At 42.1% G+C, this 26731-nt stretch overlaps 1 protein-coding gene across 3 annotated transcripts in view; it reads left to right on the plus strand.

Moving 5' to 3' along the window:
- The first annotated feature begins 4951 nt into the window (after window positions 1-4951).
- The window catches only part of LHFPL3 (LHFPL tetraspan subfamily member 3), a 587290-nt gene continuing 565510 nt past the window's right edge, over window positions 4952-26731 (plus strand). The window contains exon 1 of one of the 3 annotated variants that reach the window (XM_058725352.1): window positions 4952-5550. In XM_058725352.1, the coding sequence (XP_058581335.1) occupies window positions 5109-5550 (442 nt within the window). In that variant the 5' untranslated portion in view covers window positions 4952-5108. The remainder of the gene's footprint in view (window positions 5551-26731) is intronic. The other 2 variants (XM_058725351.1, XM_058725349.1) reach the window with 2 other exon arrangements.

Here is a 26731-nt window from a genome sequence, read left to right on the forward strand (position 1 = left end):
TAGACTTATTTTTTTTTAAAAAATTAGGAAGATCCAATGAGTGCTACATTGAAAGATAATAGAACATACATACTGAACCAAAAACTTTAATATAATAATTGCTCCATTACAAACTTAAAAAAATCATACCTCAAATGACGATTATGCTTCTATGGTATTTTATTCAATATAGGTCACTACTTACCCTCAGAAAGAATTGTTCTGAAAACATCAAGGGTTTACAAAGGTTCACAGAGAGATGGTTCTTCTAGCACAGGGTGTAGAGCACAGCCTATGAGAAAACAACTAATATTCTAAGCTGGGTTCTGGCAAAGTGAAAAGAATTTATAAAAGGAGTGATTCTTACACAGAATCCAATTCAAAGTAGCAGAAAAAGGGGGAGGGGTTGGGGTGCGAAAAAGGAAAAAGGGAAAGTAGGAGAATGACTGATATTCCTGTTTCCCATTGCTTTCCTTATGTGGAGCTCACATCTCTTTACAAGTGTGTGGACTAAGGTGCGATGAAATCAGAGCCTTGTGATCAATGTGATCTTGATTTGCAGGGGGCATTGAAACACTCAATGCATTTGATTGCCACGGCAGACCTAGTGACTGAGAGGTGTTTCCTGATGTTTGAAAAGCTCTAAAAGAGAACTAAGGGGGGCAGGGGCAGAGGGAAATCCTTGGTCACTGAAAAGAGATTCATTATTAGAATCTTTACATTCTGGAGTGGGATCTGATACTGACCTTGGTAATAGCCCTAGAAAGTGATTAAATAACAGATTTTAGAAATCATCACTTTCTCCATTTTCCAAGGTCGTAGCAATGACTTACCTGAAAACACTAAGTACCGATTACCAGAAAAAATTATAACAGTTGGATTTCAGAAGGGATTTTCAGTTTCAAATAAAATATCTCCATCATGAATCTGATATCTCTTGTTAGGTCTTGCCTCATTTTTTTCTGCAAGTACTAGGTTTTATCTTTTTTTGCAAAGTCATCCTAGAATAGTCTTTGTAGAACAGAATAGAATTCTACTGTAGAAAGGGACTTTGGAATTCATCTTATATCCTCTCTCCCTCATCATAATTTTAGAGATGAGAATATGAGGCCCCAAAAGCCTCAGGCTCCCAGGTAGGCAGAGGTGGTACCGCGTCTGGAACCTGTCTTTTGCCCCCCAAGGCGTTTACACTTTCTCAAGTCATCACAGATAAATTTTTTTTTTAATTTTTTTTAACATTTATTTATTTTTGAGACAGGGAGAGACAGAGCATGAACGGGGAAGGGTCAGAGAGAGGGAGACACAGAATCTGAAACAGGCTCCAGGTTCTGAGCTGTCAGCACAGAGCCGGACGCGGGGCTCGAACTCACGGACCGCGAGATCATGACCTGAGCCGAAGTCGGCCGCTCAACCGACTGAGCCACCCAGGCGCCCCAAGTCATCACAGATAAATTTGGGATCAAAACAGTTCATCCTTTAACTTACCCAGGATCCTTTTAGTTGTGTTACACAGTCCAACTATTCTTCTTTTGTTGTTTTCTCTTTTCTGGTCCTAACATTCATTAAGACACAATTTGGGAAAAGAGTGGGTCTCACTACTGACTCTTTGTGGCAGTAAGAGAAAAACATTTTTAACAATGAAGTTTGAGATTTGAATGTTCAGTATGTCTAATTTGAAGCTGTCAGTGACACTGACTTCTACTAGTTATTTAGCACAAATGAATCATGTTATAGTTTGAAAATAGTCTTCTATCAATAGTAACTTCTTAGCATGAATCAGGCTAGTTTTATTATTTCCTCTTCCCCCAAACAGCTTTCCTGGTCACATCCTATTTGATGAATGTAATGAGCTGCCCAGGTGCTTAGCTGTCTGAACTCCTAAAGTCTGCATGGTGTCAGACAAAAGTTTAGATTCAGCTTTGGGACAATCTTACATCTGGGGTTTCTGGTTGCAAAGGGCAAGAGCCAGGTTGGGATGAGCAATGGAAGGATTTAGGAAGATGTAGAAGAATAATCTGAATTCACTGATGGCAACTAAGGTGTTTACAGCAGTTCTAGTTCATCCCTAGTTCTGAGAGTCTTGGGAGACCCTGCTCATCCTGGAAATCTGCTGTGGTGCAGGGCAGGATAAAGGTAGGGGAAGGGCCATTGGCAGCATTCGGTTCATCCCTGACTGACCCCTCACCTCAAGGAGCAACAAGTCAGGTTCTCAGGGGAATCCATGGGAGCACTTTAATTCTGCAATACACCAACACCTGTCTCTTCCTAGTTGCTGTTGACAAGGTGGACACCTTGAGTGTGCTTTTTTGGTGTAGTGATTCTGAGCACGAACCTAGAGGCAATTCCAAACCTGGAATAAGAATAGGGCTCTCCTTGGGTATGACTCAAATAGAAAAGCTCTTTGAATCACAACATTTGAATCTGAGTCACTCGCCAGTCTTTTCTCTGTCCTATAAAGGCAATTTAAACACAGGTCTAAACCAGGCTTTTTGATTCTCAGACTTTTCCCTCTCAGCAACCTTCCATCTCAACTACCCCATGGGAGCAGTAAGATCTCTTTTAGGCATTGATTTTAAAGAAAGACCACTTCATACAAGCAGGTTTAGGGGGATTTGAGGGCTTGGGAGAATCACTAGAAATTACTGTCAGTTCATGCTGTAAAGCTATCTCTGCCCCTGGGACACATGGCCTGCCAGATGGCCCCATAAATCTGATTACCCTCACCTTCCCTCTTCTTCTTCCATGCTAAAACTCTTCTGATTTTCTGATTTACCAGCAACTTCAGGGGCGTTAAGACAAATGAAACCTAACAGAAGTTCTGACCCTCCACTGCCACCAATGCACTGATGATGCATCATCATGAATTATATTTTTAGAGGCTTGCAAGTGTTATATTGGGCTGGCTCATATTTAGGTCATCGTCCCCACCTCCCCCAAATGCCTCTGATTTCTTAAAGACCTTCTGAGAATCTACAATCATCCTTGCAAGAAATTCTTAGTCACCTAAACCTACTTGCCTTATACTCCTGTTTTAATTCTGACCTCTTGATTTCCAAAGACCTGTCTAAAGGACCTGGAACTGTAACACTGGAATTTCATGCTTATAGGACAAACTGAATGTAACATTCCAACACTAACCCTTTAGATTCTTTCCCAGTTTCAACAATAGCCCCTTCATCATCTTGTGGATCTTGTATTCCTATTTCTACTCTCTCCCTCTCTCTCTCCACACAATTTCCAATCTTTGGGTTATCAGATGATGGGAATGGTTGGTCTTCATCACTTAGGGTCTGACGTGAATCCTCTTCCAAGTCATAGGTATTTATGTAGCAGAATGCCTTTTGGAGCTTTTCTTCCTTCCTCCCCAACATCCTCTGGCCCCAGTGAACCATTCTAAGCTTCCCTATACATTCCTGGTAGTTTCGTATTCCACCTGGTATCCCCTGTTTCTCATGTTCTTGTAAGGTGGGCATTTTGAGCATAATGGCAAGATACTATCAAGGAGCCTCTATGTTTTTCATCATGGTAAAGTGTGGAAGTGAGTGTAGACTTAAGGGTCAAATTCTAACAGAATTCTCTTCTTTCTGCTCAGAGAATTCAATGGTCACATGGGCCAAAATGGTTTATTACCAATATTGTCAGCTGCTATTGAGCATTCTGGTTTCGTTGCTTTGAGGGTGGTGGGGTGGTGGTGGTGTTTACATGTTTCTTTACATCAGAATCAGCAGAAACCAAGAGTGGCCAATGGAAAAGAAGGAAATGGAGACTGAAAGGCAGGGACTGTTAAAAGAGCAACGGAACGACTGTAAAGGGAAAAAATTAAACTAAGGAAACAGTACAAAGTACAGGTGTAAAACAGCAATGCTACATGAAAATGTAAGGAATTACACTGTGGATAGTTCACAGGAAAATTACTCTGAAAACAACTCTCTGGCTAGCTGGAGCTTTGGGTTGTGAGAGATACCTGGACAATGAAAACAATGGTCCGCTGTCTTCACTGTATCCTTAGCACTCAGCGCAGTGCCTAGACAGAATAGTTGCCAATGAATATTTGCCTAAGAAATACAACACTAGCCAAAGAACCCAGTGTTTTCAGACAATCTACACGTTTCTGTGACCCAGTCACTTCCATGCCCCGCAGGCTCCATCGATGGCAGGATTTGTGGGGAAAATGACCTGACTTAAAGGAAAGTACAGGGCATCCACTGGCTACAGTTCGGTTGGCTGCATGCTGGCGGGTAACGCGAAGAGGAAACAAGCTCAGTAGAGCAGCTATGAGACCACCCCTGAATTGTGCCTTTTACATGATTGTCTGCGAGGCTCCTGTCCAACTTCTGTCTCCACCTCGTGGAACACCTGGCAACGGAGGAGTTAGCCAGGGGGCAGTTCTGTGGTTGTAACAGAGAGGCTCTGGGGGGCAGTACGTCTCCTCTTCCTGGCGTCTCTTGCCTGCACCTGCCGCGCGGCCCCTTGCGCCTCCGCAAAGATGCAGAGGTCGAAGCACGTTGCTGTGCGGTGCAGAAATGCTCCCAGAATCAGCCTCCCACGCCCGCTCCCTAACACCAACCGGGATCCTGGGATCGCCTCTAGGATCCCTATGGGTGCTCCCGCTGGCTCCTTAGATTCTCACCCCACGCCCCCCAACTCCAGTCCCGCTTCTCTGGCACACGCCCACCACTCGAGGGGCGTCCTAAAGTGGTGGCGGTCCTCCGCGCCCCGGGGCGGCCGGCGGGGGGAGGGGGCATGGGGCGGAAGGCGGGAAGCGGAGTGGGGGGCGCCCGAGCTCGCGCGCCACACTGCCCCGCGCGGGATTTGCCGCCTTCAGCTGCAGCAGCTGCAGCGGCGGCGGCGGGTAGAGGGGTGGAGGGCGGCGAGGAGGGCTGGAGCCCGGGCCAGGAGGGAGGGAGCGAGGGGGGCCGGGAGGCTGTGCCAGGCGAGCCGGAGGGGTGCTCAGCGCTCCCCCGCCCTCCTTCCGGGAGCGAGGATGCAGACTCTGAAACTGGCGCTGCTGGGCTGAGGCAGAGGCAGGGGAGTTGCAGCGCGCGCGGCTCGGTGAGTGTGTCTCCTGAGCGCGGAGAGGCGGGGGGAGGCGGAGGACGAGGAGGAGGAGGAGGAGGAGGAGGGGGAGAATGCCCGGAGCCGCCGTCGCTGCCGCCGCCGCCGCCGCGATGCTCCCGGCTCAGGAGGCTGCCAAGCTGTACCACACCAACTATGTGCGGAACTCGCGGGCCATCGGCGTGCTGTGGGCCATCTTCACCATCTGCTTTGCCATCGTCAACGTGGTGTGCTTCATCCAGCCCTACTGGATTGGCGACGGCGTGGACACCCCGCAAGCCGGCTATTTCGGGCTCTTCCACTACTGCATCGGCAACGGCTTCTCCCGGGAGCTGACCTGCAGGGGCAGCTTCACGGACTTCTCCACGCTGCCCTCGGGCGCCTTCAAAGCCGCCTCCTTCTTCATCGGCCTCTCCATGATGCTCATCATCGCCTGCATCGTTTGCTTCACCCTCTTCTTCTTCTGCAACACGGCTACGGTGTACAAGATCTGTGCCTGGATGCAGCTCACCTCCGGTGAGTGCGCGCTCACCTCCGCGGAGGCGGGGGGGGGGGGGGGGACCGCGGGGCGCCCGAGCCCGGAGGGGCGGGAGTAGGAGGGGCGGGGGCCGTGCGCGCCGCGGGGTGCCGAGCAACTTAATCCGCCCGGGCGTGGGGGGTGGGGTGGGGGCGGGAGCCCTGGGCGGCCGGAACCCCCGGGGTTCCCCAGCCCGGCACCCGCGCGTTGTCCCGGGCTTTCCAGAACCTCCCCAGCGCGGGGGACGCCGCCCAGGGGGACGCGCCGGAGGAAGGGCGGTTGCTGGGCCGAGTCCGCTCGTAAATGGAGGTGGGGAGAAGGGGCCGGCCGCTTAGGGCGCGAGCTGAGGGACTAAGGAGGGGACTGACCCAGCCTGGCGAAAAGCGGATTTGGAGAGGTTGTAGTGGAAGGAGAGTCAGCCTGCCCTGTCCCTCTGTGGGACTGTTTCTGTCATTGCTTCAGGAGGGGGTGGTGCTGGAGTGAAACTGTTTCACTCTGTCCCGGGCAGTTACAAAAATTTTATCATCCATCTGGAAATGAGTAGATGCTAATCCTGTTGTGGTTTTCACCCTTTTAAGAAAAATGTAGCTTAGCATGCTCCTTTTAACAATTCCCCAAATGTTAATGTCAAGTCTTCAGTTTGCTTCCTTGTTGGCAAAGGTCCTTACGTTAAATCCTTAAGCAGAGATCTTGAGGGAATCAAGATTTCTCGAGATCTCATTTTGGGGAAGTGGCTTTAGGGAGATGGGCTGAGAGGAAAACCTGTTCCATTAGTATTTCTGATCGCTTTTGCCTGTGGTTGATAGAATGTTTCTAGCTAGAGGACATGGAAGTACTTTTTCTGAGCATTAAAGTTACTTTTAACCCAGAAAGGATAGGGGTGCGTTTCCCGGTGGCTTTGGAGAATCCTGAAACAAAACTGACTCCTTTCTCTCTCATTACTGTAATGCGGATTCCCACTCTGGTAGCCACCTTGGATGCCCTACCTTATAAAGGCACCCTCCAACACTTGACACCCTCCTGTTCCAACATGGTTGGGTCCTTTTAATTTTATGGGTGATCTGGTTGTGCAAGCATATAGGATATTTCAGGCAGTCAAATGGTTTCATTTGTGTTTGGTCTTATTGTTTTCATTCTTTAAGGCTTATGTTACCTTTAGGATTTTGTACTTACTCTTATGTTTGGGGAGGTTTTCTGGGGAGTAGGGACTTGATCCCCGAGTTTACCAGGATGATGAAGCCCTTAGAGGTGCTGGACAAGAACATGAAGGTTCATGACCTTGTATTGCTGGTTGGCATAAGAGAAACTTGTGGGAGCCTAAACTTGTGTTATGAAGTATTTGCTATGTATGAAGTGCCTGTCTCAGCTGATTTTGATTTGCCATATTATGGGAACATGTGCAGGTGAAAGGCAAGAAAAGAGCCTTGGGAGAGAACCACCGCCCCCAAACCATTATCCTCCTGAAATGCTCCAAGCACCCCACAGACGCTCTCTGTTTTTATATATAATGTTAACTTTTGTGGCCATTTCAAGAGCAGACTAACTTTCAGATTTGGAATAAAGTCATGTATTATAGTTGTTCTTGACATTTGGCTCTGGTTTGACTTTGACGACAAGAGGACACTGAGGATGCAGCTGTTTTTTAGAAAAGGAATTGACCCTGCACAGCTAATTTTAATTTTTCTAAGTTAAATGACCTATTTAGACTGGTGATTCAAAGTAGATTGTTTTTCGAAGGTCTCAAAGTAATTTGCGGGTGATTTCTCAGCAACATATTCTTAAATATTTTATTTTTATGAGTTTCCATACTCTGAACCCAAGCTGTTCTCTTTCTGTCTTATTTTAAAAAGGAAAGAAAACATCTTTGGGAAAGAATTGCCAGCTTTGAAGTTAATACGACTGCAACTATTATGGTGTTTTTTTTTCTTTCCTTTTCCTGGAATAGAGCAGAGAGGAATCATTCTGGGGTAGTAAAATATGATGTCATGTTTTCAGAAATTTGACATAAATACACGATCCTGTTTCCAATATGTCACCATAAAATGTGATGATGGCCTTTGTGCTAATGAAGATATTTGGGCATTTACTTCATTTTTGAAGGAGTCCAGGACTTTAGGTTGTAGGCATACTTTTTAAAACCTTTCTTCGCAATTTATTTGGTATTTTATTCCTAGATAAACCACAGAAAGACGTAATTTTGTTTATTAATGAAATATATTAATTAAGGGAGAATGGATTATGACGATGGGGTAGTTAAGAATAAAAATCAGTTATGTTCACAGATTTTTAAGGAGTGGGATATAGAAGATATTTTTGAAGAATGTCACATTTAGGAGCCCCTGACTGGCTCAGTCAGTAGAGCATGCAGCTCTTGACCTCTGGGGTGTGAGTTCGAGCCCTACGTTGGGCGTAGAGCCTACTTAATAATTAATTAAAGAAGCATTTAAAAAAAGATGTCACATGTAGTGGTTTTCTTTTTTGAAGTCTCACGACACTAACAAGAAATTTAGCATAACATAAGTTATTCTCAAAGTTTAGGTTCTAACCTTTAGACTGTTCCCCTCTCATGTTCCGCCTTCTCATGCTTATAATTTAACTGTACCTAGGCTAATCCCAAGTGTAATTTGCAAGCTATGACAGATGAGACTTAATGTGCTATTTGCTTATTAGAGACTGTTTAACCCTCATTGGAAGTCAAGCGACTAACTTGTGTTTTCAGGTATCTAAGCATTTTCACGTAGTAACATCATAAATCAGAGCCAAGTAGAACATAAAATCCCATATGAAATGATAAGAAGGTGAGGAAGCAGGAGACTTTCTTGGGGGCAATACAACATCAAGAGTTATCCTTATTATGATTCTGAGCAAGGAACTAGAAAAAGTACTTAATTTATTGGACCTGAAAATGATGTTGGTCTTCTATCTAGATATGCGAAGCACATATAATTAATGGTGCTATTATGAACTCCTTGCTCTGTCCCTCTTGCTCTCCCCTGTAAATCATTATTAACCTCAGTAGAGTGAAGTTGCCGAATTAGGAGCTAGTTATGTCACACTACTTCTGGATGTAATCCTATACTTATGGACCATGTCTAATATAAAGACTGAAGACATAAAAATAATACATAGAATAAGTAACAGCAATCAGAGATGCAACGTTTTCCTAATTTACAGAGAGACAACTTCTTGGGAAGAAAAGAGACTTTTATTCTTTCTGTATGATTTCTCTCACACTAACTGGTCAAGTAGGTAATAAAGTCCAGATTTTTTTTTTTTTTTTAAATCAGGATGGAAAGAGAATGTTGTTGCTCTGGGAACTTGATTCTCTGCTTCCATGTTCTTGCTCTTTAAAATCAGTGTGTCCGTCTGTTTCCAAGTCTATTAATAGCCAAGTCTCATAAGGGTGTTGTTTTGTTTATTTGTTTTATTGACTGTAAGCCATGTCTGGAATTGTTTCCAGAAGCCCAAGTGTTAACTGTTATAGGCCAAAGAAATCTTTTCTTTTTCTAATAAACTAAAGCATTAAGGGGTGCCTGGCTGGCTTAGTCAGTTGAGCACATGCCTCTTGATCTTGAGGTTGTAAGTTCAAGTCCCACATTGGATGTAGAGATTACTTAAAAATAAAAAATAAGCTAGGGGTGCCTGGGTGGTTCAGTTGGTTGAGGATCGGACTTTGGCTCAGGTCATGATCTCACGGTTTGTGAGTTTAAGCCCCACATCAGGCTCTGTGCTGACAATGTGGAGCCTGCTTGGGATTCTCTCCCTCTCCTCTCTCTCTCTCTGCCCCTTCCCGGCTTGTGCTTTCTCTCTGTCTCTCAAAACAAATGAATAAACTTAAAAAAAATATGCTAAAGCATTAAAGTAAAATTTATGGTTTTTTAGACATCCACCATGGACTTCTTGGTGACAAGCAGCAGATGAAGGGAATTGCTTTCATCTATGAAGTAGGGCCCCAGCTCCAGGTTGGATTTCTTTATTCAGGAGAGATCAGTTTGGGAGAAGGGATCGCATTTGCCACATCCTCACCTCTTGTCGTTTGGAGTGTACCAACAAGAAGCGCCAGCAAGATGGCGAGGCTGTATGGCAAGGGTTATGGGCTGAATTGCTTAGTCACTTTCCCCTGCTTCCCTGCCTTAGTTTTTCTCAGCTCTTTTTAGCCAACTTCCTTTCTTAAATTTTATAACTTTGTTGTTTAGGTGAGAAGAGAATCATCAGAGGTAATCACTGCATTTCTTAGCCTGTAAGAAGAGCTTTTGCAATATTGTATGATACTGTCTCAGGGCACCTTGCTCTTATCTATCTTATCAACATTTGAGATGATAGAGGTGTTTGTGCATTTGTTTAACGTCTGTCTTCTCTAGTACATGGAAATTTCCATAAAGCCGCATCTGTTTTTCTTCATATTGCATAAAGGTCAAGATCTGGACACTGGAGTGAAAAGATGTGGGTTTCAAACCTGGCTCTGACCCTCACTGACTGTATGACCGAGGGAATGAATTTCTCTGTATTTCAGTTGCTCATCTGCAAAGTGGGCATGTACTTGTGCTCACCTCAGGCGATTGGTGCAAGGATTGAAGAGCTAATGTGTACCCTGGGAACAGTGCCTGGTGCACAGGACGCAAGTGCTGTCTGAGTGTTAGGTATGGTTACTGTTCTTGTGTTCTTACTGCTGTGCCTTGACACACAGTAGTATGTGCATGTCATGTACTGAATAGTAGATATTCAATCAATTGTTCATGAATAGAAAAATGAATGATTAATAGGGTAAAGAATGAAAAGGGGAGATTTAAAATTTCCCACATGCCCTGTTGAGAAGCGAATGTCATATATTCTTTGAAGCCACGATGCTCATCTTTCTCATTGGTTTGTAGCAGTAATTGCACTAAAGGATCTCTTCCGCCATTCTTTGACAGCAGTGATTGTGACTTGCAGCCTAATTCATGATGAACTTACTCCCAAATGGGGGTCTTTTCTGATGCAAGGGTCATGATCTTTATTACAACCATAGGACATCGTCAATTATATCTTAGGGTTCAGCAAGTTTTTCCTTTTCCTCATTTGATTTCTCATGAAAAAAATCATTCAAAAGGAGGTTCTATGGAAGAATCACAAGATCAGGCTTTCATGGGAGCAGGGACCCTGTTCTATATTGAATTTGCTTCCATACCTTCAGGAGCAATCCAGACAGGAGAGGATGTGTCTTGCACACTTTCCCTTTATCTGTCTGGGCGTCATTGCAGATGTGTTCTTGGACCTGCCAGGGATCCTGCCAGATCTGCTCAGACGGGTGGCAGAGCTGTGATGCAGGTCTCGGAAGAGGAGACAAGACTAGGACTTACAGGCCCTCAGGACCTTCACCAATTCTTACCCTTGGGCTGATGCTGGGCCTATGAGGAAGTGACATCCTGCCTCATAGAGCTGTTAATCCATCCTAAGTTCAGGTTTACGGAATGACCTTAAAGAGGGGTTTTTCTTCTTCCAGGGCATTCCACACACTTGCCCAGATGCAGAGGGAAGGGGGTGTACACTGGTGACGGCAGTTTTCATTTTCTAACACTATGCTCCACCTATAAGAATTTTCTATTTGCTAAGTCACCCTTGTAAGAAAGTGATTTAAAATGAGAATTCAGAAACTTTTCTTTCTTTCTTTCTTTTTTTTTTTTTGCTTTTATGCAGCATGACAAGGGATGTGACAGTTGAAGAGATGTTGAAAAATATATTAATGTGAATGTCAAAACAAATGATTTTTATAACAGTGGGATTTTAAGTGAACATCTGTGAAAAATAACAGACCCCATATAGCCCATGCAGTATATTGTTAGGTGTTTTTTGTCTTGGTGCAAGGCTGCGCATTTAACAGCTTTTTTTTTCCATTTTAAAAATGCTAACAAGGTGCTTATATACTTCTATTCAGCAATAGATAAATAAATATATACTTAACCAGAATGTGGTATCAGATGCTTACCCATGAAAACAATTATTTAGTGATAAGTGCTTATGTTTGGTATGATATTGTGATAAGAGAATCCAGATGGCCAGGCCGGTATATTGCATTTTATGTACATACCTTAGGAATCTTTCAAAGTGAATAAAATTTTAAATGAGGAAAAGCAGAGGGGCGCCTGGATCATTCAGTCGGTTAACCATCCAAGTTCGGCTCTGGTCATGATCTCACTGTTCATGAGTTCGAGCCCCACTTTGGGCTCTGGTGACAGCCTGGAGCCTGGAGCCTGCTTCGGATTCTGTGTCTCCCTCTCTCTCTCTGCCCCTCCCCCGCTCACACTCTGTGTCTCTCTTTCTGTCTCAAAAATAAATAAACATTAAAAGAATTAAGAAAAGAAGCGAGCAGAGCACATAACTGTAGGTGGAGTGTGTGGTTCAGTGCACCTCTGTGTATGGTGTGAGGCTATAGGGTGAGGAGGAGACAGAACCTCAGGTCACACTGGTGAGAAGCAAAGAGCAGACTCCCTGAGAGAATTCTAATTTGGGGGGCTTAATGACATGACAACTGGGAGAGTTTTAAAGTGTAATTTCCATAATGTAGTTGAACTTTGGGGGTCAGCACCAGCTTTAATTAATGTGATTTTTTTCTTATAATGAGTCAACTGGAATTTTTTATTTGATATGAGGAAAGACCAAGGAGCTGACCTTTATTCTTAATAATAACAAGAAGATATTAATAATGACAGAAAGTAAGAGGCTGGTTCATATAGCCAGTAGTAGGTAAGTTACTTGATGGCTTAAACGTAAAACTGTTATGAAAAGTCATTGGGGCATTTCAAAAAAGAAATAAAATGACCTCTGCCTGCATTCTTAATGTCCACATAATTAATATTATGCATCTCTCAAATGATGGTTATGATTCTATGATGTGCTTATTGCACAGGGTCAGAGTGTCATTTCTTAGTTTACCCTGTCCTAACTGTAATCTTGAACACATTTCTCATGTCCTCTGCGAAAATGAAACAGACAAATGAGTGGTTTGCAAGAGAAAGATCATTTTTTGACCACCATAGGCGTGAACCCTACCTAACTACTACTGCACAGAATGAACGAAGAAAGTAGCCCTTTCTGAAATAGTGTTGCTGACACGAGATCGCCATAATGGGTCTCGCATACCAGGATTCTGACATCTTTCCAACACTCATGCAACCAGATGTGCAGTGCAGTAGGGGCTGTGTCTGCTGAATAGGTGCAAGGATCCTAAGTGATAGGCTGAGTGAAATTGGTCTAATTGCATGAAATTTTGAGATTATGACTCATCAATGGAAGGGCTAGTGGCAGAGTAGTGAAAGTTAGTGAAAGGAGTGGTAAGTGATTGCAGATCAGAAAAGAGGCCTTAGCTCAGAAATGGACAGACAGAACTTAACTAATCGAGAGAGTTCTCCTCATTCTTTGTCCGATTAGAGAACAATGGCACACAGGAGTGTGAAGGGAACTCAGCCCTAACTTTGGCATGGCATGCATCATAGACCCATTTCCTTAAGTGTCTGGAGACACCTTGTGGAAATAGTCTCAGGGGCAGGGTGCTCTACACCTCCCCTCCATTTTTAATGTTTATTTATTTTGAGAGAGAAGGAGAATGCATGCGTGTGTGGGTGCACACATGCAAGTAGGGGAGGGGCAGAGAGACAGGAGAGAGAATTCCAAGCAGTTTCTGCGTGGTTGGTGCAGAGCCTGCCATGGGGTTCAGTCCCCCAAACTGTGAGGTCATGACTGGAACTGAAATCAAGAACTGGATGCTTACGTGTCTGAGCCACCCAGGTGCCCCCATTTTTTGGTTTTAATGAAGATCAAGAGTGAGGTTGCAAAAAATCAAAATGAGAAGTATTATCCTTGACAGAAGGCTCAGTATTTTAAAAAATAAGCAAATAGATCCAGCTGTGGAGAATGACAGGGACATTGAAGAGTGACACCGATAAATGAAATATGAATAGAAAAGACGAGAAGAAATTCAAGGTTGCAAAGCCTGTGGAATTTCAGAACATCAAAAGCCTGTTGGAGTTGATATCATCAATGCTTAAAAATATATTGGCATAGGAAGAGCAGAAGGCTGGAATATGCATTACCTTGCAAAGCTGTGTGCCAATCTCAGTTCCCAAGAAGGAAAGATTAAGGCTCTGTTGTACACCCCCCTACTACTCAGGGGTTATAATAGATTCTAATATCAATCGATTCAAAGAGAGAGATGATCAAACTTCCTGTATGGCAGATGAAAATATAGAGGACTAAAATAAGCCAACCAAAGAAAGAAAAAGTCATTGTGAAATTTGATAAATAGAATTCCTGTAGTTTCTCTTTGAAAATCTAGTTACAGATTGTGAAGCTAAATTGATTCCTATAATGTTTTTTTTAATTTTTAATTTTTTTTAACATTTAATCATTTTTTGATAGAGACAGTGTGAGTGGGGAGGGTCAGAGAGAAAGGGAGACAGAAAATCTGAAGCAGGCTCCAGGCTCTGAACTGACAGCACAAAGCCTGACACGGGGCTCGAACTCATGGACCGTGAGATGATGACCTGAGCCGAAGTCGGACACTTAACCGACTGAGCCACCCAGGCGCCCCGACTTTTTATTTAAAAAATTTTTAAAGTATGCTCCACACCCAGCATGGAGCCAGTGTGGGGCTTAAACTCATGTCCCTGATATCAAGACCTGAGCTGAGATCAAAAGTCAGAAGCTTAACTGACTGAGCCGCCCAGGTGCCCCTCTAAAATGCCTTTCATAGGGAAAGGGAACCTATCCTAACTATGGAGTATTTAGGATAAATATATTTACAGAACACATTAGGAATGGGTAGTTAGTGCACGCTAGATTAATTAAATTTAAGATACAGATGATTAAAAACCATCAATATTGTAGATCTGTAATGCCAAATATTAGTTAACTGAATATCTACCTTTTAACCAGTTACCTGGAAAAGATGTAGCACTGAATAGTTGGCATTTCTTAGAAACCTTCATAGAGAAAGGCTGTACTGTAGTGTTTTACAAACTATGGTTGGTGACCCTTTGATGGGTCATGACATCAATTGAGCAGATCATGATCAGCATTAAAGCTTGGATTAAAACCACAGGAAATATGAATATAATGCAGATAGTAAGGGTTTCATGAAACCTTTATTTCTTAAAATATTTATATATGTATATGTGGACTAGATTACAACATATAACGTATTGCTTACTGTGGGGTGTAGTCACTATTCTAGAGAGAAGATGAAAGTGTGAATTTAGAAAAAAGAATTACCTCTTCTTTGGAAAATTGTGAAAGTTTTGTGCCAATTCATAGGTAATTTTGTATTACAGGGTAGATGTAGATTTGATAAAATATACTTAACCTAAGTATATTTGAGACTTTTTTTTCTTTCTTTCTTCCATTAATGACTTTGATCGCTAATGTCTCCTTATTAACTTGTGGGTGGATTGAAAATAAGAATTATTTTTCCAGCTGTGATTTGATTTCATTCATGCAATGCAAAATGACATGGTCCACCTCTGAGCAACAATCTCTCTAAGCAAACATTTAAACAAATGTACTTAACCCAGGGCCAAATGGATATAGACTCAAAGGCTTTTAATAGTTGGAAGGATATTAATAACTATTTAGCAGTCTCTTCATTTTCTAGGTAAAGAAACAGTAATGGAAAACACTAAACTAATGAGCAGCTACCATTTTCAAACATCTTTAGTGTATAGTTCACAGCAATTCTACAAGGTTAGTGGTACTATACCCATTTTGCGGATGAAGAAATTGAGGCTTAAAAAGTTGTTCGAGGTCTCATGCCAGTAAGTGGTTTGAGCCAAAAATCAGACTTTCCCCCTTCCCTGAAGAATGTTGCCTCTGAGTCTGAGAGAAATTAAGAGTCTTCCCAAAATTACACAGTGGTGGAATTGAGAGTAACACATATGATTCTCAGGGCAGTTCTGTTTCTACTTTCTCTTGCCTCCCAACTTGATGTGCATTTGCTTCAGTGTGCATTTTCGCCATGCTGTATCAAGGGAAGGAGCTGGTATTTACAAGGAAAATCATTGCCAAATGTTTACCAGACTTCTCCCTTCAAGCCTGCTTAGGAGTGGGAGGTATTCCTCATTCCGTCCTTTTTGTTTCCCTAACCTAGAGCTGGGGTGGTCCTTTGCCGGTTGTACCTCTGATCTCATTGCTACTATTCTTAGACTGAATTCCTATAGGCCAAAGGCAAATGCTACCTCTAAAATGTTTCTGTTATATGATGTTACTAAAGATCAAGAATATTCGATGTTGCTTTTGATAACTGTGAAGAGAAAATAATTTGAGTAATGTCTGATAATATTTCCCTATCGTCTGAGAAGAACTTAATAAGAATGCCTACTTTGGTCTTGACATAATCCAAAGGTTGTCTGGTCCAAATTGCCTTCAAAACATAGCTTCTTCTTCTTTTTTCTTTTTTTATAAGTTTGTTAGTGATTGAACAGCTCAAAATTATCTCCAAAATACATTTTTGTTACTTTGAGTCATTACTCTAGACAAATAAAATGGAAGAGCTACACCCTGTTAACACGAACTTAAACTCTTTTTTTTTAAGAATCTTTTTTAACATTTATTTATTTATTTTGAGACACACACACACACACACACACACACACACACACTTGTGTGTGCAAGTGAATTGAGGAGGATCAGAGAGAGAATCCCAGGCAGGCTCCACACTATCAGTGCAGAACCCGATGTGGGGCTTGAACTTAGGAACCACGAGATCATAACCTGAGCCGAAATTGAGTTGGATGCTCAACCAACTGAGCCACCCTGGTGCCCCAGTTACCTTGTATTTCTTTAGCTTTCCTGAAGAAGGTAAGAAAAACAAACTCAACATGGCCTCATTAATATTTTCATTTCAGGTGTAAAGTCATTAGCTTATTGTAAAAGGAGAATATCGGTTTGTTAAGGCTACGTCTATGACTATGACCCAAACCACTGAACTGATTAATGAACACATGAACATTCTCTGCCTAGATCCCTCTTGGAGTAAATATCCAGAGTTGAGGTGGACTGGAGAACTTGCTAAATAGGGATGCTCGGTCAGACTCCGCTTTTAGACACGCTGGTAAAGAGATGCTTGGTGAGCACTGCCAGGCAGTGTCCCAGCTGTGTCCTGGAGGTCAGAGTGGTTAGCGCTGCTCTTCCTGACCTCTCAGTCTGCTGGAAAGGGCTCCCCAGCAAGATGAACTCAGATGGGGAAATGGGCCAGGATCTCCCTAGCCCCACTTCACTTTACTGAGACCCCTCCATCGAGTGCAGGATGGGCTCTAGAGGGAGCTCCAGCCCTGTCATCTTGTGTTTGTCAGGACTTTCCCTTTTGTAAGGTCAGGTCCACAGTCCTTTTCCCCCTGACACTACTTGCAAGATAACACGTTAGAGGGTAGAGAGTGAAGGGTAAAATACGAAGGGTGAAAAAGAATAAGAAAAGGGATTTGTTCAGAATACGTGCAGTAGAGGAGAAACCTCCTTTATCTACAAGGAAAAAGCCAACTCCTCCTGGACTTCTCTGAAGTCCTTTGTCTTTATATAAATTCTTTGAAATGACTCTCTATAACTTATATGACCTTTTAAGAAGCAGATTGTGATGCTCCAGTGGCCTACTTCTGCAGAGGACTCATTGGGATGGTCTTTCCCCATCGGAACATTTTGGCTGTTTTTTTCTTAGCCTGCAGAGGCACACTTTGGAATAACTTGGACATCACTGGAGAATCTGCAGGTCCCTGGAGACCTGGTATAGTAGTTACTAGAGAATTCAAAAGAAGTAGAGGAATTCAGCACTGTGGAATTTGAAATGGCTCTTTGATCTTGGTGGTCATGAACTATGCATTATCGTTGCATCTCTGCAGCAGCCTGAGCAATGAAAAAAAGTAGAATTGGAAATTACCTTCCTTGGGAAACTTTAGGAGCTTTCCAGAATTTAAAAATAATGTTTACAGTAACTCAGAACATGGACCCCAGCCATAGGCAGACAATGCTTCTATGTTCAGAATGAAAAACTGGACACCTGATTTCATAACTAGCTCCACCTACAAATCCTAGTCTCTATTTCCTTAAATACAAGATAAAAAGAGAAGGAATGAATGCCTGCTAGACTCACACATAGTTTCCTCCCCTGGAAGCCACTCAAAGAACACACAAGTTCCTTTCTTCTTTTCTTTTACTTTTTATTTTTTCCTAAGTGGGACCTGAACTCAATCTATTTTATTTTATCTTGTTTCTATTTTATCTCTTTGGGAACCTGAAGTGCAGAAAGTTCTTTAGAGGAAAATTCAAAAACCACACTCCCCTTCAACATCAAGCCTTTTTTTTTACCCCCATCTCATACTCAAAAAGAATTTTTTAGGGGCGCCTGGGTGATGCAGTCTGTTAAGTGTCCGACGTTGGCTCAGGTCATGATCTCATGGTTCTGAGTTCAAGTCCTACATCAGGCTGTCTTATGTCATCATCGTGGAGTCTGCTTCAGATCCTCTGTTCCCCTGGAGCTCTGCCCCTCCCTCGCTCATGCTTGCTTTCTCTCCCTCTCTCAGAAATGAATAAACATTAAAACAAAACTAAACAAAACAAAAAACAATTTAAAAAAAAGAATTTTTAAAAATTCTCTTTGGTATTTTCCCTCATTAGCCCCGATGCTTCCCCTCTGGCCGGCCCCGGTGTCCACTAAGGTGTGTGCCTGAACAGGCCAAGCAGAAAATCTGAAACGGTACCAGTACCACAGTTCAGTAGAGGACACTGGCATTGTTGTGGGACTTCTTTAGAATTGGGGGACTGAGTTTGATGTGCGTAGAGCAAAGAGGAAAAGTTCTGCAATCAATAGGACTTCATTTGACGAGGGCTGTTCCCCTCCACTGTGTACTATTAAAGAATTGATTTTTTTTTTTTTACAAAAGGTTTCTAAAAAAACCCAACCTAATGATTGTGAGAGGTGGTCCCTAAACACTAAAGTTTTAATTGTTATAGATTTATTTAGGACATAGTATGAGTCCAGCATACAACTCTTCCACATTAAGTCTCCCGGGGACACGAACAATTTATTTGGAATTTATTTCCAAATGTGTTAAAGCACTATCTGAGTTTAGTATAGAAATATGGCTTATATGAAGGCAAGCTTGAACTTGTCCAATGAAAGAGAAGGTGATTTAAATTTCTGTTGTAGTTACGATGTTACTTAGCCTCGCCATCATGCTGGCTTTGCTTAACGTTTGCAGAATGAATCATTGTTTCAGTTCGTCTGTGAACACACTATGAATAATGTATTTTACATTTGTGTGTGCAGTGCCTGTGTGTGTTTGTGTGTATAGTTTAAAAAATAATAATAAAATGACCACTTGTGTAGCCACTACCCACTTTGCTGATAATATCTGCCCAAAGGTAGCTACTTCCTTGAGTTTTGCATTATTACCCTATATTTCTTATAGTTTTATCACTAATGTACATATTCTCGAGTAACACATTAGTTTTTTTTTTTTACTGTTTCTGTTTTTAAATGAGATGTTTTCAATATTTTACTGTTTAGTATGACATGCTGTAGATGCAAGTACTATTTATTAGGTTAAGAAAGTTCACTTATATTCCTATATTGGTAAGAAGTTTTTAGATTTTGAATGTATATTGAATTTTATTTTTTTCTTTTGATTTATTTGTTTTTAAAAGCATCTTGGTTTTAAGGATGCCACTTTTTTTTTTCTTTAAAGTTTATTTATTTTGAGAGAGAGAGTGCATGCATGCATGTAGGGGAGAGGCAGAATGAGAGGGGGAGGGAGAGAATACCAAGCAGGCTCTGAGCTGTTGGCCTGGAGCCCATGAGATCAAGACCTGAGCTGAAATCAAGGGTTGGATGCTTAACCAGCTGAGCCACCCAGGTGCCCCATGTTGAGTTTTATCAAATGCGTTTTCTGCATCTACTGAAATGATCAAATGACTTTACTGCAATAATCTATATTGATGAAGTGAGTTATAAAACTGGATTTTCTACTGTTGATGCATTTTAAAAACAAAGCCAACTTTTATACATATTGTGAGACTCAGTCTCTAATATTTTATTTATTACTTTTTAAAATAATTTCATGAGTAAGTTTGGTCTTTATTTATTTATTTATTTTTTTTTTTTTGCATTGTCATATGTCTTTATCTAGTTTAGGTATCACGGTTTTGTAAGATCTATAAAAGTAGTTGAGAAGTCTCTTTTTCTATTCTTTGAAAGAATTTGTGTACAATTGGAATTATCTGGTCCTTAATAGAATTATCTTATAAAACTGTCTGGGCCTGGTATTTCTCTGTAGGAAAGTTTGGAACTATTGATTATATTTCTTTGTGTTAGAATCAGTCAGGTTTTTATTTTATCTTCAGTCAGCTTATAAAGATGTATTTCCTAAGAATTTCATCTACATTGTCAAATATATTGACATAAAGCTGTTGATACTATTATAATTGTATAAGAGCTATTTGTGTTTCTGTTTTCTTTAGATTGATTTTGCCAAAAGTTTGTTCCATTTATTAGTTTTTTTTTTAAAAGAACCAGTTTATCTTTGTTGTTCTTTTGCATTGCATGTTTCTGTTCAATAGCAATAATTTTTGCTTTTATTTTTTACTTTTTTTCCCTCCTATTTTTTTTTAACGCTTATTTATTTTTGAGACAGAGACAGAGCATGAATGGGGGAGGGTCAGAGAGAGGGAGACACAGAATCTGAAACAGGCTCCAGGCTCTGAGCTGCCAGCACAGAGCCCGACGCGGGGCTCGAACTCACGGACCGCGAGATCATGACCTGAGCCGAAGTTGGACGCTTAACCGACTGAGCCACCCAGGCGCCCCAACAGTCCCATATTTTAAATGTTTATTTATTTTTGAAGGAGAGAGAGACAGAGTGTGAACAGGGGAGGGGAACAGAGAGAGGGAGACACAGAATCCGAAGCAGGCTCCATGCTCTGAGCTGTCAGCACAGAACCCAATGCAGGGCTCAAACTCATGAGCCATGAGATCACGACCTGAGCTGAAATCAGACACTTAACTGACTGAGCCACCAAGGTGCCCACCCCCCAAAAGAAAACAGTCCTATTTTTATTTCAAATTTCAAAATCCTGAACCACGAACCAAACTTGATTATCCTTTAATATCTTACATATATGAATATGGAATGATACATTCTAGACAGCTCACCTTGACTAAAGAAATCTGGCTTTGAAAAGTAGATGTTTTGTTAAAACCAGATAAGTGGGTCCTATGGTTTATAATTTCCCACCCTAACACAAAGAATAAAAAATATTATAGAACTGAAGAAACACTGAGACATTTGAATATAAACCTTGTTTTTAGACATTATTTTCCAAAATGAGTTCTTTTAGTTCTCTACCTTCAATGGGACTACCTTAAAATCTGAAAGTCGAGCAAGGTGGAAAGATTGAGAGAACAGACGAAAAAGGCAAAAAGACACAGAGCAATGCAGGTCAAGGCGCAAACAGAGGGGACTGGCACGTGACAGAAGTAGCAGTAATCTTGACATTCAAATTGTCTGAGAAGGACTAAACGTATGAACGTTTATAAAAGAAAAAAATCTGTGTAGGTAGGGAGAGAACATTTTATTTGGAGGCTAAGACAAAGACAATACAAAATAATAAAAAATGAATTTAAGTCTGCTTCAAAATACAATGACATCAATTTGCTGCTTCCCAGAGCAATAATCAAGTGGTGTCATAAGATATACCTCATAATCAATTTTTCTTAAAAAATAATTGTTTTACCTTTTTCACTGTGGTGACTTTTTTTAAACACATAAATAGATCTTCAGAAATGAGAAGAATGTGTAGAATCTTGGGGGCAGTAAAGCAGATATTGAAAGCTGGAGAAAAGTGCTAGGAATGAATTATTCTCTATGATAAACCCGAGGCAGACAAGGGAGCCCTTTCCTTACATTGCTCAGTTACATTGTTCACCATGATTCTTTTAAGAAGATGCTCCTTGTCTCTGATTTTGAAATGACTTTGTGATGTCTGGCTGCTATGGTAACCGCTCTTTTATTAAAGAGTAACGTTTATAGTCAACGAAAATTGTCAACTGGTTGGCGTGCTATTCTAGATGTCCCTTACATTTACCAGTTTTCTGACTTATCACATATTTGATATAATCTTACTTTTGGAAACGCCTCTATTTCCCTATGTTTATGTTTATATGGTAGATTAATACTGTTATGTCTGAGTAAGGATATGGTGTTATTGCAAAGCCTGCATCTTTTGCCCACAGTAGTACCATTAGTGATTGGGGAGCTCACTGTGTACCAGGTGCTGGTCTGGTTCTCCGTGTATTGCCCGATCTAATCCTCACTAAATCCTATGGGGTGCCGCTGCTCCTGCTGTTATTATTATTATGACGACCACCATTTCACTGATGGAAATGGAAGGATTGGAGGCACAGAGAGATTAGGAAATGTTGCCAAAGATCATACAGGTGCAACTGTGCTTTCCAAAACGGTAACCTCTAGCCACATGCCCTTACTTAAATTTAAAGTGAAACTAAAAATTCAGTTCCTCAGTTACACTAGCCACACTTCAAGTGGCTCCATGTGGGTGGTTGCTACCATGTTGGACAGTGTAGAACAGAATCTATCATTGCAGAAAGTGCTATTGGATGGTGCTTTTGAGGACCAGGCTTGAGACCAGGTGGTGTCATTCCAGGGTCCCTACTCATAACTACTACACTGCACTTTTTAATTTTCTTCTATTAACAATAAAATGAAGGATACAGAGCAAGACTAATGACTAAAGACTGAATGCAAGATTCATTCATTACACAGATATTTATAGAGCCCCTGCGGAGTGATAGACACTATTCCAGAGGTCATTGCCGCAGCAGTGAACCAAACAGCAGATTGATTCTCTGACCTCACAGAGCTTACTTTCTGCTAGGGGCAGACAGGTACAAACGATGAAATACATAATATATTAGGTGGTGAGAAGTGCTGTGGGGAAAGCAACGTGGGATGATGATGATGATAGCAGGTGCTGGTGTAAGGTGTTCTGATAAGACACCATTTAAGAAGGGACCTGCAAGAAGGAAGACATGGAAGTGAGAGAGGAGCAAGCCAGGCAGTGGCAGCAGCACGCAGAGGCCCTGAAGCAGAAGCCAGTGAGTTCCTTTGATTTGTTGAGTGCCACAGATAATGGCGGGCATCCACAGAAATTCCTTCTTTTCAACCTCCCTTACCCTTGGTGTGATATCACCATTCTTGCCAAGTTTCCATCTATCTTCCTTTCAGCTATCAAAGCCCACTGCATTTCTCTTGCAAATATTATCAGTTTTGGAGGTTGCAGACTTTGGAACATAAAGCCAATCGTAGCACCCTTGTATGATTAACCTTGTCTTAACGGGATCACAGGATCACATTTGTTGGAAATGTCCTTCTGCTTTCCATGGCCCCCTTCACTGTATAAACAGAGACGACCCTATCAGATCAGAAATTACTGTATTTAAAGCCAGGATGATAACATTATTTTTAGAAGAAAATTAAGATGTAAAGAAACTAAACCATGGTCTAAAATTTTACTTCTAGATGCAAAGAACAGGCTTATGAATCTAATTTTTCATTGTTAAGTGTTTGACCAAATATGGAAAATGAACCCCAAGTCTTTGAGTAAATTGAAATCTTTCCAGATTTGGAAGCCCGTAAGGATACATTGAACCTCTCATTTGCCAAGTGTGAGGAAAGCTTTGCTACATAAGACGATACCTAGAAACTTGCCTGTACCCTCCTCCCTGACTGTGTCACTGTCCCTCCCTCGTCTGTGTGTCCTGTGAGTGCACGTCCTGCAGAGATCTAGTACAATGAAATCACTACTCCTTTCTTTTATTAATTGTGAGGACAAATGAAATAATTAAAGAATATAAAATATTAATTTCATATTTGTATCCTTGGCATTTTACCCATAAAGTACTTTTACGTGTAAAATTCTTAGAATAGCACCAAGTCCATGGTGAGAGCCCCATAAATGTTAGCTGCTATCATTGTTATTCCCAGTACTCTCCTCTTTTTAGTTAAGCCCATTGTGCCTCGATGCATCCTACCCTTTTTTGCTGCAGCCTGCCTGTGTCTTCCAGTCCCTCCCCTGTATCCCTGGCAGGCCACACACAGTGCCTGTCTCCTTTGGTGAGCACTGCTTCCTTTCCTCATTCTTCTAATCTATCCTGCAAAGGGGAGCTCAGGACAACTTTAAAAAAATCCTGTGCTGGGCACTGTTGAGATTTCACTCGTTCGCAAGCACCTTGTATTCTAAAAGGGGGAGGAGGGGCTCAAGGCAGAAGACAATATAAACCTGTTACTCCAGGGTCAGAGCTTTCTTCCTCCTTCTCTCAACTGTAGGGTGGGTCTTGTGCGTGCACCACCAAGTCTCCAGCCAAGAGTCTAGGTCCAGACTTTGGAGGTTGTGGAGGGTGTGGGAGTGGTCTAGGTAGAACCAGTCACACGCGCCTCACTAGTCTTCCAGTGACAGCTGGGGCTCCCACCCTGTTTAAAAACAGCCCAGGGGCGCCTAGGTGGCTCAGTCGGTTGAGCGTCCAACTTTGGCTCAGGTCATGATCTCAGGGTTCATGTGTTCAAGCCCCGTGTTGGGTTCTGTGCTGACAGCTCAGAGCCTGGAATCTGCTTCAGATTCTGTGTCTCCCTCTCTCTCTGCCCTTCCCTGGCTTGTGCACTGTCTCTCTCTGTCTCTCAAAAATAGATAAATGTTAAAGAAAAACAAAACAAAACAAAAAAACAGCCCAGAAAAACATGAAGGTTGTCAGCTGAGCGGGAGTGAGTCTTTAACTGCACTGGGTGGGTACCTGATTTCAGTGAGGAGCCCGTGGGGGCTACATAGAAAGGCTGTTTTCCCTCTGCATTTCTGGATGCCTCACAAAAGCTCTGAATAGGTTGAAATGTACTGATTTCTGTTGGTGATGTGCTTGTGAGGAAGCACTAAAGGCTCTGACATGTTCTCGAAGCCAGGCTTTTGGTCCATTTTATATAACACAAAAAGAAAGAGACAGAGAGAGAAAAAGATATTGCATGCTATGGGCCAAGTATAAGATATTTAGCAGTTGCCAATGTTGGAGGAATTCACATTTTTAAAATTTTTTTTATTTTTTAACGTTTATTTATTTTTGAGACAGAGAGAGACAGAGCATGAATGGGGGAGGGTCAGAGAGAGGGAGACACAGAATCTGAAACAGGCTCCAGGCTCTGAGCTGTCAGCACAGAGCCCGACGCGGGACTCGAACTCACGGACTGCGAGATCACGACCTGAGCTGAAGTTGGACGCTTAACAGACTGAGCCACCCAGGCGCCTCTGGAATTCACATTTTATTTTATTTTATTTATTTATTTATTTATTTATTTAATTTTTATATTTTGGAATTCACATTTTAAAATACATGAGCTGGGGCGCCTGGGTGGCTCAGTCGGTTAAGCGTCCAACTCTTGGTTTCAGCTCAGGTCACGATCTCACAGTTTGTGTGATTGAGCCCTGTGTCGGGCTTGGTGCTGACAGCACAGAGCCTGCTTGGGATTCTCTCTTTCTCCCTCTCTCTCTGCCCCTCCCCTGCTCTTGCTCTCTTGCTCTCTCTCTCAAAATAAACCTGAAAAAAAAAAAAAAAGCAAACAAAACAAAACAAAAAAACCCTGCCTGAGCTTAAAGCAACTGCACCAAGGAGGAGTAAGTTAGGATTCACTGTGCTGCCGTAGTGTGATGCTGCATGAGAGGGCATGAGTTATGTAATGCATGGGAGGGATCACAGTTTTCTCAGAACTTCTTAATATTCTGTCATTGAATCATGCTAGTTCTTTTTATTTTTGTTTCCTCAGGCCTTAATTTAGGTCTGTGTTCCTGATGGATACAGTGATAAATTATTCATCTGTATATAAATAAAGAGCACATTCTGGATGCAAGAAGTGTTTGCAAAGTGAGAATAATTCCTGTAAGGTTAAAGATAATCCTTCATAACTACCTAAAATCTGAATGATGGCACCGCATTTGTTCCATCGATGCCCAATTAGCCAGAAATTAAATGAGCTGTGAGCATCAGTGCCTAGCAGAGGACGAAGGGTGTGCTTCAAAGGATGAACAAAACATGCGTGAACTCCAAGTGATAATAGCTGTTTTCATTTGAGGAACCCTGGGATATGCCAGCTCTGGGCTGGGTGCTTTACACGCAGCACATTTACTTTTCTTAACATGCTTCAGTGGCGATTTTGTAATTTGCTGATGATGTGACTGAAGCTCAGAGAGGTTATGTGACTTGTCCAGGGTCACCAAATGGAAAAACAAGGGTTGGTTCAGTGTCTCTCTCTTCTCTTGTGTATTTTTTTTCTTGTTATCCCTTTTTTCCTCATTTCCCACTTCCATTGCCTTCCCACCGACAAACCATTATAATGAGTCTGATGTGTATCCTTCTGTTTGTGCGGATTTTTGTAAAAATAAAAATAGCTTTCTCTTTTGTTTTCCTATATTTTTAGTTGTAGGCAATGGTACTCTGCTACGGACTTCTTTCTCTTTTTGTTATCCGTTTATTTATATAAAACATTTTTTTGTGTAGTGCTGGGTTTTGAAGATCCATCTGTGTGGAGGTATGTACTTCGGGTCCATTTTTGCTGCTGGCTGCACAGGGCTCCAGAGTAATAACCCCACAGTGAACACTCTGTCCACATCCGTCCATGAACCCGTGCAGGGATTGTTTGGGATTCGCTGGACCCTAGGGAAAACACATACCCTGACTCTGACCACGTTGGGCCGGGCTGCTGCCCAGTCTGGCTGCTCCAGTCCACGTGACCATCCGTTGTGCAGGAGCACCCCGTAGCCTCTCGTCACCACTAGCTACTTCCCACTTGTCTGGTTTTTCTAATTCTCCACCTCCGGTCAGTCTGTATGTGTCAAGTGTATCTCATTGTTAATAGCTTGCACTTCTCTCAAATTTTAATGTTTTTGAAAAAATCATCTTGGGGTGCCTGGGTGGCTCAATCGGTTAAGTGTTGGACTTTGGCTCAGGTCATGATCTCATAGTTGGTGAGCTGGAGCCCTGCATGGGGCTCTCCCCTGTTAGCACAGAGCCTGCTTCAGATCCTCTGTTCCGTTCTCTGCTCCTCCCCCTCCCCTGCTCATGCGCACACATGTGCACACACTCTGTCTCTGAAAAATAAATATTTT

This window comes from Neofelis nebulosa, chromosome 4 (assembly GCF_028018385.1).
Source record: "Neofelis nebulosa isolate mNeoNeb1 chromosome 4, mNeoNeb1.pri, whole genome shotgun sequence".
In the NCBI taxonomy this organism is placed as follows: Eukaryota; Metazoa; Chordata; class Mammalia; order Carnivora; family Felidae; genus Neofelis; species Neofelis nebulosa.